This window comes from Pavona decussata, unplaced genomic scaffold, assembly GCF_977016875.1.
Source record: "Pavona decussata unplaced genomic scaffold, jaPavDecu1.1 SCAFFOLD_45, whole genome shotgun sequence".
Lineage (NCBI taxonomy): Eukaryota > Metazoa > Cnidaria > Anthozoa > Scleractinia > Agariciidae > Pavona > Pavona decussata.
The window spans coordinates 1,505,001-1,526,855 of NW_028145467.1; the positions used below are offsets into that span (position 1 = coordinate 1,505,001).

Below are 21,855 nucleotides of genomic sequence, written 5' to 3' on the forward strand. Positions count from 1 at the left end.
TAAGGATTAAAGCTTATATAAAAAAGTTAAGTCTCTAAAGCTTACTAGCTTAGGATAGGTCATTGGTGACAACACTCGATGCAGTTCCGTATTCTGGCGGACATTGGTTCCGTGAATTGACTACCTTTTATTCTTCTAAAAACGAAATGAGGCAAAAAAAAATACAAGGTACGAGACAATATATTTCCTTGAACTAACAAATTTTTGAACTAAAATATGCACGATCTTACTATGAACACCCCCGCCGCCTTTCATGATGGGTGTCAGTAAAACGCGGGGTCGGGGCTGGGGTCGGGGTCGGGGTCGGGTTCATTTTTTTTTCATTTTTTTTCTTTTTTTTTTTTTCAACTTCACAGGTCATTTGTGGGTCAAATAAGGATTAAAGCCAATATAAAAAAAGTTAAGTCTCTAAGCTTACTCGCTTAGGATAGGTCATCGGTGACAACACTCGATACAGTTCCGTATTCTGGCGGACATTGGTTCCGTGAATTGACTACCTTTTAATCTTCCAAGAAACGAAATGAGGCAAAAAATACAAGGTACCACAAGATGACCACACTCATCAGGCAATTTTTAACGACGTTAAAAATTGCCTGATGAGTGTGGTCCGATAACTTCGAACCATACGAAACAGTATTGTCGCAATAAACGATGAAAACTCCTGAAGCCTGAACTTTCTGTCAAGAATTATACATACATACATACATACATACATACATACATACATACATACATACATACGTACGTACGTACGTACGTACGTACATACATACATACATACATACATACATACATACATACATACATACATACATATTTAGACTACGATAGGGTTGATAGGTCAGAACAAGCAGTCTCTTAATGTAATACAAAGAAATGGGATTCCATTGCCTCAATTTCCTGATCTCATCAGCTGGAGTGGACATAGGTAGCTTGCAGACAATCCTAATTGCTCTCATATGAATGCGTTCAATATCCTCCATAAGTGATGGGGAGACAGAGCCCCAAACAACAATATTATATACAACACTAGGAATACTTGAACTGAAATGAATAGATTCCAAGGTTGACTAAGGCAGGAATTTGATTGGTTTGAGAACAGCCAATTTCTTGTTAAAAAAATTACAAACATATTCCTAATATGTGCGAGGTGCCCCCACGCACACGCGGCCAGTGCAGGGGGGGGGGGGGGGGGGAGGGGGCTGGGTGGGGGCACCCAACCCCCTAGGCTTGACACTTGGGTACACCCAGCCCCCTAGGCTTGACACTTGGGTACACCCAGCCCCCTAGGCTTGACACTTGGGTACACCCAGCCCCCTAGGCTTGACACTTGGGTACACCCAGCCCCCTAGGCTTGACACTTGGGTACACCCAGCCCCCTAGGCTTGACACTTGGGTACACCCAGCCCCCTAGGCTTGACACTTGGGTACACCCAACCCCCTAGGCTTGACACTTGGGTACACCCAGCCCCCTAGGCTTGACACTTGGGTACACCCAACCCCCTAGGCTTGACTCTTGGGTACACCCAACCCCCTAGGCTTGACACTTGGGTACACCCAACCCCCTAGGCTTGACACTTGGGTACACCCAACGTAATCTCGTACCCAGATCTCCCGACTGAGATCAGGGTACGAGATTACACCCAACCCCCTAAGCTTGACACTTGGGTACACCCAACCCCCAGTGGAACTACGAAAAGACCATGCTCATCAAAATAGTTGCTTTGTTCAGAAACCTTTTAATCTCCTTATTTGATTTTCAATACGGGTATTAAAAGAGGGCTTTCCACCCAGCCCTAGCTTCGCGGGGTTTTGCGAGTCACGTTTTTCTAGTTGAGGACAATATAAGTAGTTTTACATTGGGTATTAAAAGAGGCCTTTCCTCCCAGCCCTAGCTTCGCGGGGTTTTGCGAGTCACGTTTTTCTAGTTGAGGACAATATAAGTAGTTTTACATAAGGTATTTATCCTGGGGAAAAGTAGACTGAGAACTAGGGTCCAGTCGTTCCTCGGCTCGTGTAACCAAGCACCGATTCTAAACATACCCGGACGGCGGGAAGATGGTGAGAAAATTTTCTGTTTTTTCACTATAAATTTCTAAACAGTAACATATTTAGCTCTTTCTGTAGATAATAATGCAGTTCTCCCGCCCAAAACTTGGGTTTTTTAGATTTGATAAGTGATTTTACGAAAGAAACTTCGCATCTAGACTGCGAGCTTGCAGTTGACGACTGTGGGAGGTTTCGTTCAAGATTAGGTTATTTCTGCATGGTGATCGTGAATAAGCTGTAGTTAACGTTTTCGTTATAAAGGTATTTTTTCCTATCAAGCTCACAAATATCACGTTTTTTTATCATTTAACAATTCGATGACTAGGATCCAATGTAAAGTCTAATTATATTCGGAATTTGTGCTGAAAACTTCAACAAATGCACAATCACCGGCTGGTCTATTCCGGGGGTGAGGGGTAGGAGTTAGGGGGAGAGATGTAAGGGATAGGGAGTGAGGGTAAGGGGTAGGGGATGAGGGATAGGGGGTGAGGGGTAAGGGGACATTCAGTGGCTTGTTTAGAACTGCGTAACAAGCTCAAAGAGCTTATTGGCGTTGACTTGCTGCTATGAATAGAGTAGTTTTACTGTACAAAACCTGTGAAACGAAATGAAACAGTTATTACTAAATAGGCAACGGCAGACAAAAGAAATCAATTGCATTAGTGCAGTAACCACTGCACCTCCACAATGTTTTGAGCTCAAGCTGCACATGAATAGTAGGCCTTGCTTTATTAGCAGCACAAGGATACATACAAGGACAGGTGCACTTATGTGAAAATGAACAGCATTTGCAGTAGTGTTAGACCAATAGTTAACAATATTAGATTATGAGCTTGAAAGTGAATGAAGATGACTTCCACTCAGGTTGTCGAAATGTCAGTCAATGTCACCTCAAACAGTCTTTCTCAGGACTACACCGGATGATCATAGTTTACGTACCGTATTTTCTCGATTAAACGCCACACCCCGATTAAACGCCGGCTTCGTATAAACGCCGGGTCAAAACTGCCAATTTTTAAATAAACTCTGGGTGCGTTTAATCGGGGCCCCAGTGTTTGTTTGGGGTCCCGGCGTGTATTAGCATGTAATTAAAACTTAAATAATAATTTTGCACACATTGGCTGACACAAAGGAGGAGGACGTTGGCGACATTTCCGTTTATAAACTTAAAACTTTGTACTCATATCATTTACTTGCTCCTACATCATTCATATATTGTTTATGTGCTGTTTGTTAGTGATACAAATCTTAATAATTAAGATGGTATACGTGCCGTATGTACGGTGCCATGATACTATAACTTCGGGTAATCCAGGAGAAAATTGTCCAGCACTGACAAACTGCCCCTAGGTTTCCGAGGATCGGTAATAATAAATCAACGTGGAAAAATGGCTGAAAATCGCATTTCGTCAATAAACGCTGGCCTGGCTGGGTCAAAACTGCCAAATTTTAAATAAACGCTGGGGGTGTTTAATCGAGAAAATACGGTACTTATGACATGACTCCTGGGTTCAAGCCATTTACATTTTTGTGCTAGTGTTATTTGTTATAAGTAACCTCATAGACATAAAATTGAATTTATTTTTGTTATTTACAGCCTCCTAAAGCTGCTGCCAAAGGGAAAAAGAGTGCCAAGCTTTCAAAAGCAGAGAAGGAAAAGTTGAAAAAGGAAGAGGCTGAGAGGAAGGCGAGAGAGGAAGGTGTTTGTTGCTTAATATTGTATCCAATGATAAATCTGTGATTGGAAAAAAAGAGAACAGGGTTAGAAAAAATCTAAGTTGTAGGGCTGAAAGCACTTTTAAAAAACCTTATGTTCAGCTCATTTTTTTTAAATTTTGTTCATTTTTACCTCATGTTGTGTATGTGGCCTACAAGGTATTCCCTAAATGTTGCCCATGTTTCAACTTTTTTTTGTTTGAAAGATTCCTCAGTAAAAGGTACTTTATAAATCACAAGTTGTATTTTTTGTAACCAAATTTGCAAAGATATATGGGCAGCAAAGCAGTGCAAGCTGTAATGAAAATAGTATGAAACTTCTCAGCCATCTCCTAACCGGAGGAAAACAATTATTATTGTCACTTTCAGAGGAAGCCAGGCTACAAGCTGAACAGGAACAAAGAGAAAGAGAAGAGCGAGAAAGGCAAGAAAGAGAGGAGAGGGAACGACTTAGACAACAGGTATGCTAAAATCTTGAATGATCAAATGCGTTCTTTCTACGTCAAATACAATAATTCAAGATAAGAGCTTGTATATATTGTACCACAAATTAAAAAGGTGCATGTAAAAAAAGACCCTTTTAAGTAAATTCAGGGAAATTTTGAAGTGGTCAACATAACAATCTCAGGACACCTGTATCCCTCAGATCCATTGCAGTAACTATTACATGTGAGTTGGTGTAATGTACATTATGTACAATATATTTTTGTATTCTTTTAGTTGAACATACTATTTTTTATTTATTATAATAATACAATTATGCTTATTGCAATGGAATTGAGATGAAAGAATTTTCTGCAAATTAACGTGAAACTGTTGTCAACATATTTTTGAAGTAAGAATTTGTAATTTTTGATGTTGTAGGAGAGTGCACGGCACCAAGCTGAAGTGGATGAACTCAAAGAAAAGGTTGAAAATAATTCTCAGCAGCTTAAAAGTCTGCAGCAAAATGAGAGAGCAAAAGCAAAGGTCAGTGCAGCTGTTAGTTGTGATTAAGGTATTTTTTTAACAAGGGTAGCATTACATTTTTATGTCTAAACATTCATAGCAAACTTCTTGCTTAAGAAATCAGCATTTGCAACCCTTTCAAAATGTTTTTAACTTTAAATTAAGTAAGCAATAATAGCCAGATGTGATCCCCTGCATGGAATTGTCTGGCAGGGGAGTCCCACTAATAGTAAAACCTAATAAAACAGCTGTGATCAGTGCATTCACCAGCTGCTGACACTGCTATCCCAAGGTCATCCAATCACTTCAGTCTATAGCTGCTTAGAATCTTCATGGATGCCTCAATGAATAATAACTATGATAAAAGTGCCAAAATAAACTAGATTAAAATGATAATTCCAATTCGATCTGAAATCCGAGGGCCACAGGTTTGTCAGTCGTCAGACTGTTAAGTGTCACCCTTGTTAAACAAAGTTATTTATTTATTTGATTTATTTATTTATTTAAAATATCTAGTATAAAATATAGTTTCAAAGTTTATCACATTTTTCTCTTGTGGTTGTAAAATCCAATTCTTGATAAACACTTCTTGCAACATTTAGAACAATACTGTAAGTTTATGCATCCAGTGGTTTCTTTTGTGTCAGGTGGTGCTGCCAAACATGTAGATGCCCAGAGCATTTTCTGGGGCATCCCAGACAGCAGCATTGAGAAGCTTACAAAAAAATAAATAAAACTAGGAATACGTGACTCGCAAAACCTCGCGAAGCTGGGGCTGGGTGGAAAGCCCTCTTTACTCGTATTGTAGCATCAAATGAGGAGATTAAAAGGGGCATAGGATTTTTTTTTATGAGCATGGTCTTTTCGTAGTTCCACAGGCTAGTTTGTGGTTGAAAATCTATTTCTGACGCGACGTAATGTACAACGGGCGTGCAGCGTTGTCATGTTCGATGAATTTATTTCCCACGGAAAATTATTTTACCGCGGCCACAAAACGTGTAATTTTTCAATGCAATCTTGCACAAAAAAGATTTCTAAAAGAAAGGGAAAAGATTCTGGAGAGATAGTTCTGTATCCAGTGAATATTGATCACAAACATTGCAGTTGAAATTTGATCATGCACGCATATTTTTTCCGATGTATGCAAATTTTGCTCCAGACGACGCCAGACAGTCTGGCGTCATTCATACTTTCTTTTTCACTGTTGCCAGGCAACAGCGCGGACACCCTCAAAGATATAAACATATACACATATATATATATAAATATATTTTTCGCTTGAATCCGCGCGGCTTAGCTCCGCTCGGGCCGGCTCGGCCAGACAAATTTATTAACCTCGCTTCGCGAGGAATTATACATTAATTTTTGAACTGTATTTTAGTGGGAGAGATATATGCTATGCGACGGAAGCCCTGATCTGCTCAGTACAAGTGAACTGAACACTTTCATGAACCTCTGGCGAGACGACAAAGAATCCAAACCATTTGATATTGTGCTCAGAGAGGGTGAAGACACTTTGAAGGTAATCTATTACAATTTTACTGTGATATACATATCACTGCTAATGTCACAACTGAAGGTCATTTCCCTTTAGGCTATTTTATTTATGCTGGCTACCTCAACAAACTCATACTTTCTCAAACAAATTACACTATAACCTTATGAAAGGCTAGTGGTACTAAGAGGGTACTGTGAATTTTTGGTCGTAGAATCCAAATCAGTTTGTTGTACAGACTAGATGTAAACATTTTGTAAGGAACAATTAGTTACGCAACTGTTTAGTTTTGGCCTAGGGTCAATGACATTGATGTCAATCAGCCTGTTACTTTAAGTTAATAATAAACCAAATTAAAGAATACTCTTAAAAGGGAGCGAGTTTACTTCATGTTGCAATTTGTTTCAGCAAAAATAAAAGAAATCACCAAGCATCAACTCCTTTTTTGTCTTCATAGTTAATTCTTTGAACTTATACCTTTAGGTCAAAAACTAAATATGCAGTCTGTATGCCAAAATTGAATTCATGGGCAAAAATGCACATGGTCCCTAGCAGCTCTTGCACCAAGCACTTACTTAAGAGGTCATTTAATGTAATAAATTATTTTAATTAGTAATAGTTTAATGTCATTAGAGCAACTGACAGTCATGTAGTCATCTCCTTAAATTAAAAGGGTTTGCTTTGACACCCATTCAAAGTTTGTTTGTTTGTTTCTTTGAAAAAGCTTATTCAAGAACTGGAGACTTTTATTTCTAATTCTGAAGAGGAAGGCTTTACAGAAGATGACATACAGAGGCTTAAACAGGTACAAAATCATCTGAAATTTAAAACTAGAAAACCCTCTTCGTAAGAGATAAATACCGAGAACGGAGGTATTAATCCATATACATCCCGAGGGCCGTAATCTGACTTATTTCATGAATAGCGATCCTTTGTTCAAGGGGACAAACGCCGGCTAATTAGTACCGTCACACTTAGGTGAGAAACGGAGAACAATAGAAGCAACCTGATGTGTGCCTTTCTCGCAGTACTGCTAATGTAAATGAGGGATTTATCTGTATAAATCCCTCGTTTCAGTTAGTTTAATATTCATGAAGGATGTAAGTTAAATAAAGGATGTTGAATAACAAAAGAAAATGTGTGATTCATGAAATAAATGCTTGTATAAACAGATTTACTGGAGAATACAGCATGTGAAACTGTTGGTAATTTCTTTTACACATAATCAAATATACTGGTTTTTTGAAAAAGTAGAGATCATCTAGAACTAAGATAAAATATGTTCAGTTGATGATCATGTATAAACAAATTCTGGAGCGCAGAGATGAGAATATGCTTTTTGGTGTTGGTTTTTCAGGGTTAATTCAATGGTACAAGAGACAAATGTTATCTTTGTAATTTTCAAGCAAAATTTATGGTATTTTCATAAATTTTGGGTTGTAAAAACATGGCCGACTGGACTAGCTAGTCAGAGTGTTGGTCTCAAAAGACTTTTTTTTTCATCATATTTTTGTTTTCTCAGTGCAACTATTGAATGGGGATGTTTCCTAAATGGTAACTGTGTGATACAGTCAATCCACATCATGCATGACTGGTATTTTTGAAATCTGAACAGAGTTTTGAAATTTACATGCCAGTTTGAACATTGCCAACGAGATTTCAGAGTTCCCGTAGAAATTTCCCTAGTTTATAAAAAATTGACGGTATACTGTTATGAATTTTTCTTTACATTACAGCATTGAGTTTCTCAAGAATAACAATGTTTCCCAAGTATTTTAAATCTTTTTTTTCTGTTAATGCGTCTTTTTCAGAAAGTTTTCCAGAGAAATGTTCAACATTCCATTCGCATGTCGGACATTACAAAGAGAAATTCGAATGTTCATTTCATTCTCGGAAATGCTGGTCATGCGTGACGTGAATTGACTGTAACAGTGTAAGGATCTCCTTGCGGAGATCAAAAATGGTGGAGCTTGACTCCTTTTCATAAGCATGAAGCAACAGCTGGGAGTATTCAATCCTGTCCAGGGGGAGGGGAGGTGTGTAGAGGGGTCTCTCTTGATCACTCTTTTAAAATCTTTATCTCCCTTTTTAAGTGCTTTCAAAGTTTATTGAACGTTTTGACGTCTAATTTGAACTTGCAAATATCCATCTCTAAGACAGGAATATTTATTTATTTATTAATTTGTGTTTTGGCATATTGAGCAAATACCATGCTGTAAAGTCTCATTCAAATTCTGAAAGTACATGCAGTGTAGTCTGAAGTGTGCTTATTAATAAAAAATCACTGCAAGGATGAATTTTTTATTTCAAATATTATTTGACATCACTGTAAATGTATAATTTTCATTGTAGTTTCACTTGCACCTTTATTTTAACTTCTCTTTTGCAGTCAATCATTCAGCTGGAACAGTTGATAAGCTATAAACTGGATGAAGCCACCATGAATCTACTGCAGGTTAGTTGCCCTGTTTTTGCGCAAATTTGGTATAAATTACAGTGCAACGAACTCAACCGGGGCCACCCAATATTGATCAGCCAATCACAGGTCATGTTTACAACACAAGAGTCTGGCTTTGGTAGTTTGTAAACCAATCAAAAACAAGAACATTTCAATCTTTAAATTTCAAAGTATCGGGTTTTGTTTTTTTGGCGGCCTCGGTTGAGTTTGTTGCACTGTAATTAACACAATCATGCAAATGCAAACATACAGTATAATTTCAAAATCAATTATATTATGTCTGAACGTATTGAGTGAGAATTTATTTTTTGAGTAGAAATTGGGTTAGACTTGACAATAAAACAGCTTAAAAAATAATGAATAATCTAAAAGAGCTAATCTCATCAAATCTGGAGCTAATAATTATCTTAGTGGGCTTATAATTTGACTGATCACAGTGTTTGCATCCAAGATTGGGGGCTTTATATTTTTTGGAGGAGCTTATTTCAGAAGGGCTTATATTTGAATTTTGTGGTGTACAAAGTGTACACAAGTTTTGCTCCATCATGTTTTAGCGTAACAGCAACTAGGTGACTTTAAAATAAAAAATATTAATAATTCCTTTTTTATTTTATCAACATATTTAGAATGCTTCTGGTGATGTAGATCCTGACACTCAAAACTTGCAGTTTAGATGTGCCTCTGAAAATATGTCAGTTTGTGTCTGGGGAAACATAGCCAAGAATCCAAGGTACCTACTTGTAATACATTGACAGTGGTGTCTCAAGTTGTCATCGTCATCACCATCACCACCACCATCATCATCATTATCATCATCATCATCGTCTCAAGTGAAACATGTTGCTGTCATGGATGGTCATCATTATTTTTCAATTTGCTTTCACTATCATTCATAACCAGCATTTTCACTGTTGTCATCAAAATAATGTTAGGCTGGGCAGCGCTATATAGTCAGGATGTTCTTGTTATCATTGTTATCATCATCATTGTCATTAAAGTGCCCCTAACCCTTCAATTTGTTTTCTTTTGGTAGATTTCCATATCTGTGAAGAACTCATTTTCGAAAATTTTTTTTAGAAATATTGAATCCTTTTTATTTTACGAGCGCTAAAAGTAACTGAAATTTTTAAATTTTTGCGCCCTTTAAGCCCCGCTGGACAAATTTTTGTCTCGTGGGCTCATTAGGAACGAGCCAATGAGAAGCGTCCGATATTTGACACTTTCTTAGCTGTGACGTAAGAAAAGGACACCAGAAGGATTCAGAAGGAATCTTTTGCATGCTGATTCCTTTCTCTACATTTCGAGAGTTGCTGCATCCAAAAACCACACATTTTTCAACTATTTTCTCTGTTTACAATTGAAGCATTACCGCAAATCTTCGGATATTTTTGCACAATGTCCTTTTCTTACGTCACGCTCCATATTTGGCCGAGTGGGGGACTAATGCGAACGATAGGTGAAAATATCGACAAGACTGCTATCACTTGTAGCGCTCATAAAAAAAAAAAAGGATTCAACATTTCTCAAAAATGTTTTCGAAAATGAGTTCTTGAAAGATATGGAAATCTACCAAAAGAAAACTAATTGAAGGGTTAGGGGCACTTTAAGTAATGTATTTTGGCAATGTAAGTATAATTTAAAACTAGTAATAATCAAAGATTAGGGATTGCGTTTGATAATCTTGATCCCAGGCTCTCTTTCCTTTGCCAAGTTGGTGATGATGTCATCTGCCCCTACAAAATCTGCGGGGGATGCCAGATACGCATCGTAAATCCATCCATTCGCTGATCAACTGTCCCATGCAATCTCAACTCCAATCTGTATTAGGAGTGCATCCTTTCCACATCGAATGCAATAAAAACAAGCAATAGCTATGTTGAATGACATTTGGAAATGTCATTCAACATTGCTATAGTGTAATAACTGTAATTTGAAAATATCATTTTGAATTCTTCGTGCTGCTTGGACAATTTCAAATTCTTCATGTGATTATTCCCTTCCCATTGATCACATGGTTTTCACTGCTACTTTCTTGTTCCAGGGTCAAGTCTTTCTCCTTTGAAAAGATGGGTTTCACGATGGAAATTCCCAGAGTTCTTGCTGTTGCAAATGTGGCAGTACGCGTCATGCACACCAAGTACAACCATCTGTCTCCCCTATCCAAATCGTTCTACCCTAAACGCAAAGCTAAAGCTCCAGAAGTAGTTGTGGAAGAAGCGCCAACAGTGGAAGAAACTAATGGAGATGGGGTGAATTTTTTACTCCATGCACTTTGTTCAGAGTTTAATTCTACCTAGCATAAAAACATAAGAACACTGTGGACAAACTACATTACTTTTATTTTGATCTGAATTAGATTTAAAAGCCCATCAATTTGAATAAAATGTTTCCTTGAATATAATACAACCAACTCAACCAAGTTTGAGAGTTTCAGGATGAACAGGCAAAGTGGCAGGCTTGTGAAATTGCAAATGCTCATATAAACTCATATTTTCCCAGTATTTCAGTTAAAGCTACCATCTGGGTTAATTTTTATTTTGCTTACAATAGGCATAAGGGTTAGGATAAGGGTTAGGTATTAACATTTTTTCATTTTAGTCATCTCATTGTTTCGTCCATGATCATGCATGGTGACAAGGTAGCTACGTTCAGTGAAAAGTCATGAAAAAGACCTTTTTTTCAAGGTCAGAGAAAGTCAGGGCCTAACCCGAAGTCATTGAGAAGTCAGGGAATTTCATTTTTGGCTAGCCACTGGGTTTGCAAACAAGTTTCCTTGTTGGCAAAGCGAAATAAATCTTGTTCCAAAGATTATCTGCAAAGGAACTGATTTCTGTCTTTATCACTTTTTTGGTCAGTACATAGTCTGGGAAAAATCATGATTTTTTTTTATCCTTGTGAATGGCAACCTTGAGTGAACTTCTATTGCATCCACAAGTGACAGCCAGCAATGCTCCTCTGAAGGTGACTTTCAAGTTGTATTTAATCATAAAAACATTATTCATGCCATTACTGTCTAAATCTAAAAAGCATAAAGAATAAGTGGAATTTCTTTCAACTATGACTGGTTGCTTTCCTCCTGAAGCCAGCTTTTCCAATTGCTATAGTAGCAGCCAGGCTGACTAACCATTTTTCTGTGTTTCCATCGACAGACTGGCGAAGGAAATGAAGGAGACAAAGAAGGAGGAGATGATACTCTGGATACCATGCCACCCAAATCTGCGTCACAAGCAAGCAGGTCGAGCAAGGCTAGCAGGAAAAGGGTGAGAGAGTCTTTCTGCACCGGAGGTCATTATAATTGAACTTCACTTAAGGAAGGTGCCTACTAATATAACTATGCCGGAAAAGCAGATTTTAGCAAGGCCTATTGGAATCCAAAAAGAAAGGGAGGGGGGGGGGGGAACCATGCATTTTTCAGAGATAATTAAGCAACAATAATTCAATAAAGCAGTAAAATACAAAGCAATGTATGGCATTTTTTTTCCAAATTGAAGCTTTACTATCACTGAAAAAGGCATGGCTACCCCCAATTTTCTTTTTGGATACCAAGAGCACTTGCAAAGTTCTGCTTTCTCTGCGTAGTTTTAGATCACCCAGAAATATCCCTGTATTAGCAGGCACCACCCTTAGGAAACCTGAGTATCTCAAGATGCGCAGAACGTATGCGCAGTAACAAAAGTAGGCACCATCCTTGAAGTAACTTCTTTCTTCTTTACTTTTACAGAGTGGAAGAGCTAGCAGTGGTAAAAGCAGTCGAAGTCGCAAAGCAAGCGCCAAGAGCATTAGAAGCCAGACCAGTGATAATGAGGCTCAACAAGACAAAGAAGGGGAAGCAAAGGATGGGGAGCAGGAGGGTGAAGGGGGTGAAGACAAACCTGGCTCTGCTGATCAAGCAGTTGATGAGGTTGCGGCAGCTGCGGAGGGGATACTGGAGGAAGAAGAGGAAGAGGATGATGATGTTGTAGATTTGAGAGCATTCAGTGCCATCGGTCCAGTCATGTTTATTGAACTGATGGAACTACCACCGCAACCTAAAGTTGTCAAGGGGTGGACTATACAACAGAGTAAGTGGTTTGGGTTTTTGCTCAGAACCCATGCAAGTCATATAGTTTATTGTACAAAGTAACCTTAGGGAATAATAATATTAAATACTACTGAGAATTTAGCAAAGGCTGGGTTCATTAAATGAAGACAATAAGGAAAGCATAGCCCTCAGAAAGAGTTTTATTGTGGTTATCCTTTTTATACAGTGGAACCCCATTAATACGATCCCCTTCGGGTCGTGGAAATGACTTGTGGTCATAATAATGGGGTTGTCGGATTAACAAGGTCACAAAAGTAAGGAAATGACTGGACTTTCAATTCTTTCGGGGCATAAAATAGTGGTCGTAATAACAGGCTGGTCATATTAACAAGGTGGTGGCAAGGCAGGGTTCCACTTTATCTGTACATAAGCCAGAATTAGCTCTTCCTCTTGTAATTGTTGGAAGGAAGCATTTTTTAAGCATGACAATCGCAGATGCATATTGTTCCAGAACATCTTTTTCCTGTTGTTATGGAACAATGATCCAATTCATGATTTTGATTTAGGGAGTGTTTGATTATTTAAAATTGAAATGGAAATTAAATGAAAACTATGGAAATAAATGTGCATTTTTTATTGAGGGAAGCAAGAAAATTGCATGACATGCAAAGGGATTAACAGTCCTTCTCAGGAGTACGCTTACCCGGGTCATGATAATAATTTACAATCATGTACTTACTTATGATAAACCATTCTCAAACTCATTAATAATTCATCAAGAGAAAACAAAGAAAATCACTACTGTGACCGTGGTTTGGATATGTGATCCTAATTACCATAAAATTTTGCCAACTTTAGCCTTGAATTTCTCCAAGAATTATTGATAATTTGAGAAGCCATATCAAACACTCGAAGTTGTGTTTCATCAGACATCCAAACACCTCGAAGTTGTTTAAAAAAACTTGGCTGAGCCTCTTTTTTTCAACCTACTTCTCAGTGTTTGGATATCTGATGAAACACGCTTTCTCGTGTTTGATACATTACTTCACAAAGAGGTTAGTGTACCCAGCTTGTATTTTGCCACCAGCAAATTCAGCTCTTCCGCCAAATGAAAGACGCACTGCTCAAATCTGGTAGTACTAACAGAGTGTCTTATGAAACATTTTCAGTGCTGTTGTTAAAGTAAAGCTCTTCTTTTCAATCTGTCATTTCAGTGGTATCATCAGAACTCAAGCGTGTGAATTATCAAGCTGAAGGACAAGCAGCATCAGATTCAAACTCAGCTAATAGTACCCCTGCCCCACCCAACTCAGCATCTGCCACTCAAGCCCAGATAGCCAACCCTCCTGTCATGGTTACATGCAAGTGAGTAATTTTCTGTGTATATGGTTCCAATCAGAACCTGTGGCCGTGTCTGCTGTTGCTGTGTCTGCCGTTCACGAGTTGGATTGAATAGTCACCAATGGAAATGTTCACAAATATGCCAAGTCGTGGACAGTAGTCCGATGACTGCCTACTATAATGGTTCCAATCACAAAACAGTTAGTTTCTTGTTGGTTGCAATGCAGTCTAGTACGTACACAACTGGTACTAAATATTACTCACAGAAGTGGGAGGGCCAGGTGGGAAAATATTGGGGCCAGCCGTATGATGTGCAGACCAAGCTTGTGATCGAGGACTGCGATAAATTTGTTTCATGAACATGTACACTATTTATCACAAGGATTGGTCTTTTGACTTAAATTTATTTTTGTTTTTTGTTGCTTTTTGGCTGCATTTTAAAGAATATTTTGCTTTGTTACAATCATGTCTTGCCAGCTTTTTAAGTGGCAGCAGCCGTAACAGACTAACTAGTATGTAACCAATGAATGTGAACAAAGAATGTCCTTGCAAGTGGAAGAGGTTTTTCTTTGCTTCATGTGGTCTCCAATTTCCTTTTCATTTCCACCATACTTTTATAAGAAAAGTATGGAGACAAGATAGGAGAGTTTGTTCTTTGATATTGGGGGTTAAAGGGTTAATTTCTTTTGAAAAGAGTTTCTTTTAGTTTATGGCTGGCCACTTACCTCTTGAAGCCAGCTTCTTGAAAGCTTAAGACCCTTTACTTACGGTGCATTAACTGATATGTCCTTATTTATGCACTCTAGATTGCCAGGTGATGTGATATACTTTGAACCACCCCAGCTGGCACACTGGGATGCAACAAAAAACAACTGGAGATTGGATGCATTTACAGATTCTCAATACAATGAAGGTACTGTTGGTCAAAGGCATTCCTGTAAAATCAACCCATATCTAATTCACACTTTTGACATGGTTTTTGACAGGAGTGAGAAAAAGATTTGTAAGTTATATTTTGTTGACTGCAAGCATGTAAATGTACAGTAATCATACCATTCTTTTTAGTTGCTATGAATGTGAGATTTTAACTCACAGTCATACACCTCATGTTCTTAAAGAACAACTTATAACTTCAGGAAAAGGCATAGTGATTACAGTGTAAAATTAAAAAAAATTAGTTCCACATTTCTTTAGAATTTAGCAAATTATTTCAGTGTGAATTTCTTTGGGGTAGCTTTGTGTAACTTATTGGGCCAATCTATCTTAATTAATAAAACTCCACTTAAAAAATGTGAAAACTTACTTACTAGTTGCCAACTACTAATAAAGGTGGGAGTCATACCTTAAATTTGCCATCTAATTCAAAGCAACCAGGTCAGTTTCTTTGCACACTACTAACAGTATGCACTGTCTTGTTGTGTTTGAGACAATTGAAGTGCTGAGCTTATAACCGACCCAAATGACTTTCATATCAAAAAATTTGCTTTTTGTTGGTTTAGCTCAGATTAACTGGAGTTTTTTTACATGTGGCCTTGAATTCCGCAGTGCAAAGCAGCAGATAAAACATTGAAGCAATGTTTCCTGAAGGAATTCAAGGCTACATGCAAAACCTCTGGTGAATCTGAGCTGATTAGAAGCAACAAAAAGCGATCTGAAAAGTCATTTGGGTTGGTTATGGTCTCAGCCCTCTTGGGAGGTCATTTCAGAGGGTCACTGCTTTCAGTATTTCAGTAAGCTTGCGACTTGTGCCCTGCAGGCCCTGGTCATTCAAAGTGTGGATAACACTATTCATTGGATAAATCGCTATCTCTGGCCAGCAGATAAAATATGCTCAAACCAATACGTTTTATCCACTGGATAGCGACTTATCCACTGGATTAAAGTTATCCGCTTTTTGAACAACTGGGACAAGATATTCCATCCTGGTTTGTATAAATAAATTGCAGTTTTTGGTTTTAGAAGTTTATGGATAAATTTGAATTTGCAAAAAAAAAAAAAAAAAAAGGCTAAGTAATTGAAGTCTGCATGCCCCCCAATTATAGAACAATAATATTATGTTAGCAACTTTCAAATATGCCTCAAACTTTTAACATTGACAGAAGAGAGAGCCATACAGTTCAAGATGTCCAACTTTGGTCCTGTTGGCACTTTTCAGGTTTGCTATAATTTTTTGTAATAATACTGTCCAGTAAAGTGGAGGCTTCATGATGCAGTGTTTATTGCATTAGAATTTCAATATGAAGAACTAATCAAGGTACTAATAAGTAGCTTTAGCAAAGAAGACGTCGACAACAGCAAAAACATCATTATTAAAACGAGTTCGCGTTTTTTCAAACATTGTAGTAATTACTCCAACCCATTTGAAATGTCAAATGTAGGTGAAATTTCCTGAAGTTGAATTGTTGGAGATCGCACCCAAGTTTAGAAAGAGAAAGAAAAATTTGTTGTTGTGTGTTTATTGTCCTCCATAAGACGTCCCATCAGGAAATTTCACGTCCTAGTCATGCAGTGACAGTAAAGTAATGTACAAGAAAGTGTAATGCATGTGGGGAGTTGTTGTTTTGGTTATTAAGCCTATTGCTTTTTCGACATCTGTTGTCATCGCTGTTTTCATTGCTAAAGCTCCCTAATGACAGCCTTGAGAGGACTGTGGGAGGGAGGGGGAGGGTGGGGCAGGGGGGGGGGGGGTGGTTAAATTTGCAATGGACAAACATTCTATCCAGGTAGGAGAAGTGGCATTACCAGTTTCTTCATTCAACAGGAAAGAGAACTAAGTCCCATCACCAATGAACCAACCCACTCATTCAAGCTGTTGGATTGGACTTTCACCTTTGATTTTATCTGGCTATAGTTTAATTTTATGAGATTTTGGTGTGTGTTTAGTTTACATGCATGTTACCAAAGCAGTCACGAAATTACTTAGATTTAATTATTGAACAGTGTTGTGTTTAAAAGATGTGTTGATTTGCAGGATCTGTACTTAAACATGCCATTCCAGTCATGGGAATTACGTCCTCATGCACCAAATAGCTGTCTGTTTACACTTATTGCTGCCATCATTGAGCTGGAAATTGAAATTAAGGTACACAGAAGGATACTTTGATTATTGCACAGTCATGTACAATAGACAGCTAAAAGATTAAATTACCGATACAGGCACAAGGACATGTGAGTGTTATCTCGTTGTCCTGCTAGCGCTTGGATATATAATCACAGGTCTGATCTAGAATACACATGCAGGACTTCGACTCCCGATAACTCGAACCTTCAAGGGAAATTGGAAAAGGTTCGAGTTATCACGAGTTATCGAGGGTAAAATTATATAGAAAGTGACCTGAAGGGAAAGGAAAATTGGTTCGAGTTATCGGGAATCGACTGTATTAAAGCTCTGTGGATTCTTGTGGTCCCACTTGACAGTTTTTATATAACCCATGTTTTTTAAATTTGCATTCTTTATGTTGGAAATAAAATGAAATAATTATTGCTTCAATCGTTGTAACTATTCTAGGATTCTGTGTGTGCTCTGACACAGCCAGATGATGCCCCAGAGCTGAAGCACTTGAGAGGAAAGTGGATGAAGCCACAAAAGCTGATGGAGGTATAAGACACTGACACTGGTTAATGACTTATTGAACATTTGAGCACAAAAAATTCTTTGCAAATAGTCTTATCCGTACGTAATTTCTACAACTTAGTGGTTGGCTAACTGATTGACCAACTGGCGCATTAATTGGTTTCTTGCTTGTTTGATTGATTGATTGATTGATTGATTGATTGATTGATTGATTGATTGATTGATTGATTGATTGATTGATTGATTGATTGATTGATTGATTGGTTGATTGATTGATTGACTTTTCACATCTTTTTAGGCCTTGCAAAAAGCTGGAGTGAATGTGTTTCCAGCCGTAGATGCAGAGAAGTATGTCAGCATTAACTCCAAGGTACTATTTGTACCATTGTTTTAATATAAGATCCTGACTGGCAACTTGTGTTAAATTTTTACTCATTTGTCAGCGTAGAAAGAAACTTGTGTCCAATAGGTTACAGCGAGTGGATTCTATCTTTCATTTACTCGACAGGCAAGTGAAGTATTTGAGGAGATATCTTAGGTTTTGTGGCAAAATAATATACAAATTACAGAATTATTATTGTAGGAGATCTAAAAAGAATTGCGGTAAATTTTATCTGAGTACACTTTTACCAACGGCAAAAGGCCCTTTGAGGTCTATCTACCAAATTGAAATGGTAGCTGGTGTTGTTGCCTTGTGAAACGAGTATCACTTCACGTTATACTCTTTCCCAAATGGCAAGCTGGAAAATGAATTAATTTTCTTTCTTTGTACCATTTTGTGTCCATGATCAGGAGGATTGGTTGGAAAACAATATTTACCAGGAGATGGCGTTGACAGCATCAGCATTTGCATACACCTGGAGCAAGTGGAATGCAGACTGTGGCAAGGACAAAATCATCATACAAGCTGTTGAGCGGTTACAGGATGAACAACCTCTAGAGGTAAATATTTTTATATCTGTAAAATCATCACTTTCATTATCATCATCATCAACAACAATAACAATCTTTATTATTCGTGCCCAGAAATTATACAGTGTTACATAAATTCTAGAAAGAAAAATTACTAAGGAAGAGGGCACAGCCACTTAGAAATAGTAAGCTAATCGAGCTAAGTGGCTGGGAGAGAGACATTTATTAAACTATGATTCAGATTTTGTCAACCATTTTGAAAAATAGGTATAATATACTTAACCAAGCCAGCTAAACAACTCTTTTCTCATTGGAATGTAGGAGGATTGGTCGTTGTATAACATTGGCACGCACAGCTCTTGTAAGCTACGAATGAAGGAGGAAGACAGCGAACTCTCTGATGATCTCGCAGAAAATACGCAGGTATAGCTCTCTGCCTTTCATATTGTCACCACTTTTCTGTACCTGCACCAAGTCTGTCACTGGCATTTTCAGACAGTAGCACAGTCCAAAATCATTAAGCGGGGTTTTTAAAAAGAGTTCAAGGGTACACACAAAATCAACTAAAAACCGAAGAAGAAATGAAGTGACTTTCTGGGAAGTCACTTACAGTAAAACCCATATGCGTTTCGTAGCTACGTCATTTATTGCAGAAAATGTAAACAAACTGCCAGTGAGAGAGCCACTTGGTTGTTTCCTGTAAATAATTCTTATATTTTTCTCAATTAGTAATACTGTTCTCGACTGGATAATCAAGGCTTGAATCAAAAGTTCTCTCAGCTTGTGTAACCCTGCTTTATGACAGGCTGTTAATTAAATAAAACCGATTTCACCCCGCGTTACACCAACAAGAAAAGATAGATAGATGCTTTATATAGATGCTTTATTAAAACTAAATTGCAACCCGGGGGTTAAATTATAAAGTTTTTTACAATAAAATTTAAAAAATTAAAAAAATTACAAATGTTAAGAAACTGTTATAAAATGACAAAAATTACAATTTGAGCGCATTACTAAGAAGGAATGAGTTCTTTAATCTATTTGTCTTAAAATTAGCGTTGAATTTTCGTTTCTTCCTCAAATTGTAATGACAGGTGTTCCTCTCTGGGAGTAAAACATGGAGTTTATTATTCCTGTCTTCTGTGATCTTTGAAATCGGCCGACAAATTGTAACTGACCTGTAAATTGCCCCGTGTGATTGACCCTTCTAATCGGGACGACAATTTGGTACGTGTAAATCACCTTATAAATACGACCACCTTTTGAAAGCCTAAAGTGTCAACATTTCTTCCCTTCTTCCAACCGCCGACTCTCGCGCTGCCACACTTCAGTGCTCCCCCGAAAAAAAGAACGCCTGATGGCAGGTTAAACACGCTTTGGTATTGTTCACAGAAAATTTGAGCACTATTAACAAACATTCAACCAGAAAATGTAGTAAGTTGAAGTTTTGGCCGCCATGTTTCGGGTCTTTCGGGACAAAGGCATGTCTTCCTACATGGTGGCCATAGAAATCCTTAAAATTTGTGACAATTCAAATCGCCATGAAATCTTTCCCTTCGCTGAGTTTGCTTTGAAATTTGGGATATACAGCAACTTTGATGTGCAATTTCTGTTCCTAGTATCATCAGTATTTCAACTGGTAACTTGAGGTTTCGCCCTGTTCGAGTACGCCCCCGCATTTCGAGTTCAACCGAGTTCGCCCCATAGGTGTATCGAGTTACAATTTTAAAACAGTTGCAGTAACGTAGCAGTATGTCACAAATTTTAAAACTTGGATGTCATTGTTTAAGTGGGCTTGGGTCATACGAATCTTAGTGCAAGGGGCCTATTACGATAATGCAACTATCTAATAACAACAATTCCCTTTTTTTCCCCAGCTTCACTCTGACCTCTACCATATGGTTCTTGATGGAGCCTCTGATGAAGCACAGCAAAGAGTGAAAGACTCTCACTTCTTATTTATTGACTGTGTATATCAGTTGCTAAATGCAACAAAAATCATCACGTATTCATAACGTATTTTCTGCTGTACAACGATTTTTCTTCAAAGTCTTGGTCAGTTATGGTCAATAATTAGTCACTTGTTAATTATGTACATGCATGCATGTTAACCTAAGACAGTTATACTTCTCGTGAAGTTTCATAACTTACTTCGAGATCAACGTGACATGTTCAGCACGAAGTATAATTCTTCAAGGAATATCCCATTTTTTCTTCAAATTGATTTGGTCTTGTGAAAATTTGTATAGATGAAAGGCTGTTCGCATTTCACGAATTAGGTATGTGATGTAGTGCGAGAGCAAAAAACGCTGTGTTTTGTACATATTTTTTTTATTCTGTAACCTTACTGAAAATTCTCGGTTTTCACTAATGTATTATAAAAGAAGTGTTATTTTTATTTAAGTTATATCGTTACCATCCTTGTGTAATTTCTACATACGGAGAAGCAGTCTTTTATTCGTAAAGATTGGAAAGGTTGACTGCATTTTGTGATAGTATAACATCACACAAAAACGTTTTTCCAGCATTAAAGAAGTGATAAATTGACATGAAGTTTTGTTTATATTACTTGCTGCGCCATATACAAGAACATATCCATTTATAGAGTATTTAACAAATCGATGGCAGTTTTCCATGGTCTGTATTCTTATAGACCATAAAATGACGTCAAAAAAAGTTCAAACCTCAAGTGGAACGGCGTGTGGTTCCACTGCCAAGTTTTGAAGATTCAGTATGGCATCATTTTATTGTCTATAAGAGTATAGACCATAGGAAATTGCCGTAGTACGAGCGGAATTGGCTTTATTTTCCATTGAGAAAGCGCGCGGGTTACATCTGACATCAGTTTTTTCTCAAGGTGGGGGGGGGGGGGGGTGGGGCTAAAGCGAACGTGTTAGCGTGATACAACTGTAGGGGGGTCCGGGGCATGCTGCCCCGGGAAAATTTTAAACTTAAGTCTTCTGAAATGGTTAGAAATGCATGAAAAACTGTCAACACTGGTGCAAACTTTTAATGGTATCAGCTAAAATATGCTTTCTTTTCTTTTGAAGAAAGGAGTCAATGCTTCAGTCTGGCCCTAATTACATTTGACCAACACATCACGCTGATGAGGCAGAAATTTTCGACTTTTTTTCTTGTGAAAGCCAACAGCTTATCAAGACCCAGTTTCGTTGTTCATGTTTCCGTAAATCATATGTCCTTCTTTGTTCGTTATGACAGCGGGATTGAATGATCCAGGATGACCGTAGCTGTACATAATTATCCGTTTCAAATATTTGCGCGTAAAGGCGAGAATGCCTTTGTGCAAAAACTCCCTCGAACTTATTCAGTGATGAAACTTT

The 21,855-nt window shown here is 37.9% G+C and overlaps 1 protein-coding gene across 1 annotated transcript; it reads left to right on the forward strand.

The window, feature by feature from the left end:
- Positions 1 to 1,984: 1,984 nt before the first annotated feature.
- On the forward strand, positions 1,985 to 21,059 carry LOC146482606 (dynein axonemal intermediate chain 7-like). Its single transcript, XM_085107041.1, has 20 exons — positions 1,985 to 2,061; positions 3,647 to 3,749; positions 4,135 to 4,226; positions 4,630 to 4,734; positions 6,095 to 6,235; positions 6,933 to 7,013; positions 8,598 to 8,663; positions 9,293 to 9,396; positions 10,708 to 10,915; positions 11,816 to 11,926; positions 12,388 to 12,727; positions 13,902 to 14,052; positions 14,835 to 14,941; positions 16,128 to 16,183; positions 17,000 to 17,110; positions 17,537 to 17,626; positions 17,901 to 17,972; positions 18,395 to 18,544; positions 18,836 to 18,937; positions 20,392 to 21,059. The coding sequence occupies exons 1-20, from the start codon at positions 2,059 to 2,061 to the stop codon at positions 20,527 to 20,529; spliced, it is 2,331 nt and encodes a 776-aa protein (XP_084963167.1). The 5' UTR covers positions 1,985 to 2,058; the 3' UTR covers positions 20,530 to 21,059.
- The last annotated feature ends 796 nt before the right edge of the window (positions 21,060 to 21,855 follow it).

Excerpts from the sequence above, each read along its gene's own strand:
- LOC146482606 (XM_085107041.1), top strand. Across the intron at positions 10,916-11,815 it reads AAGAAACTAATGGAGATGGG|ACTGGCGAAGGAAATGAAGG; the intron begins GTGAATTTTTTA and ends TTCCATCGACAG. Across the intron at positions 14,942-16,127 it reads AGATTCTCAATACAATGAAG|AAGAGAGAGCCATACAGTTC; the intron begins GTACTGTTGGTC and ends TAACATTGACAG.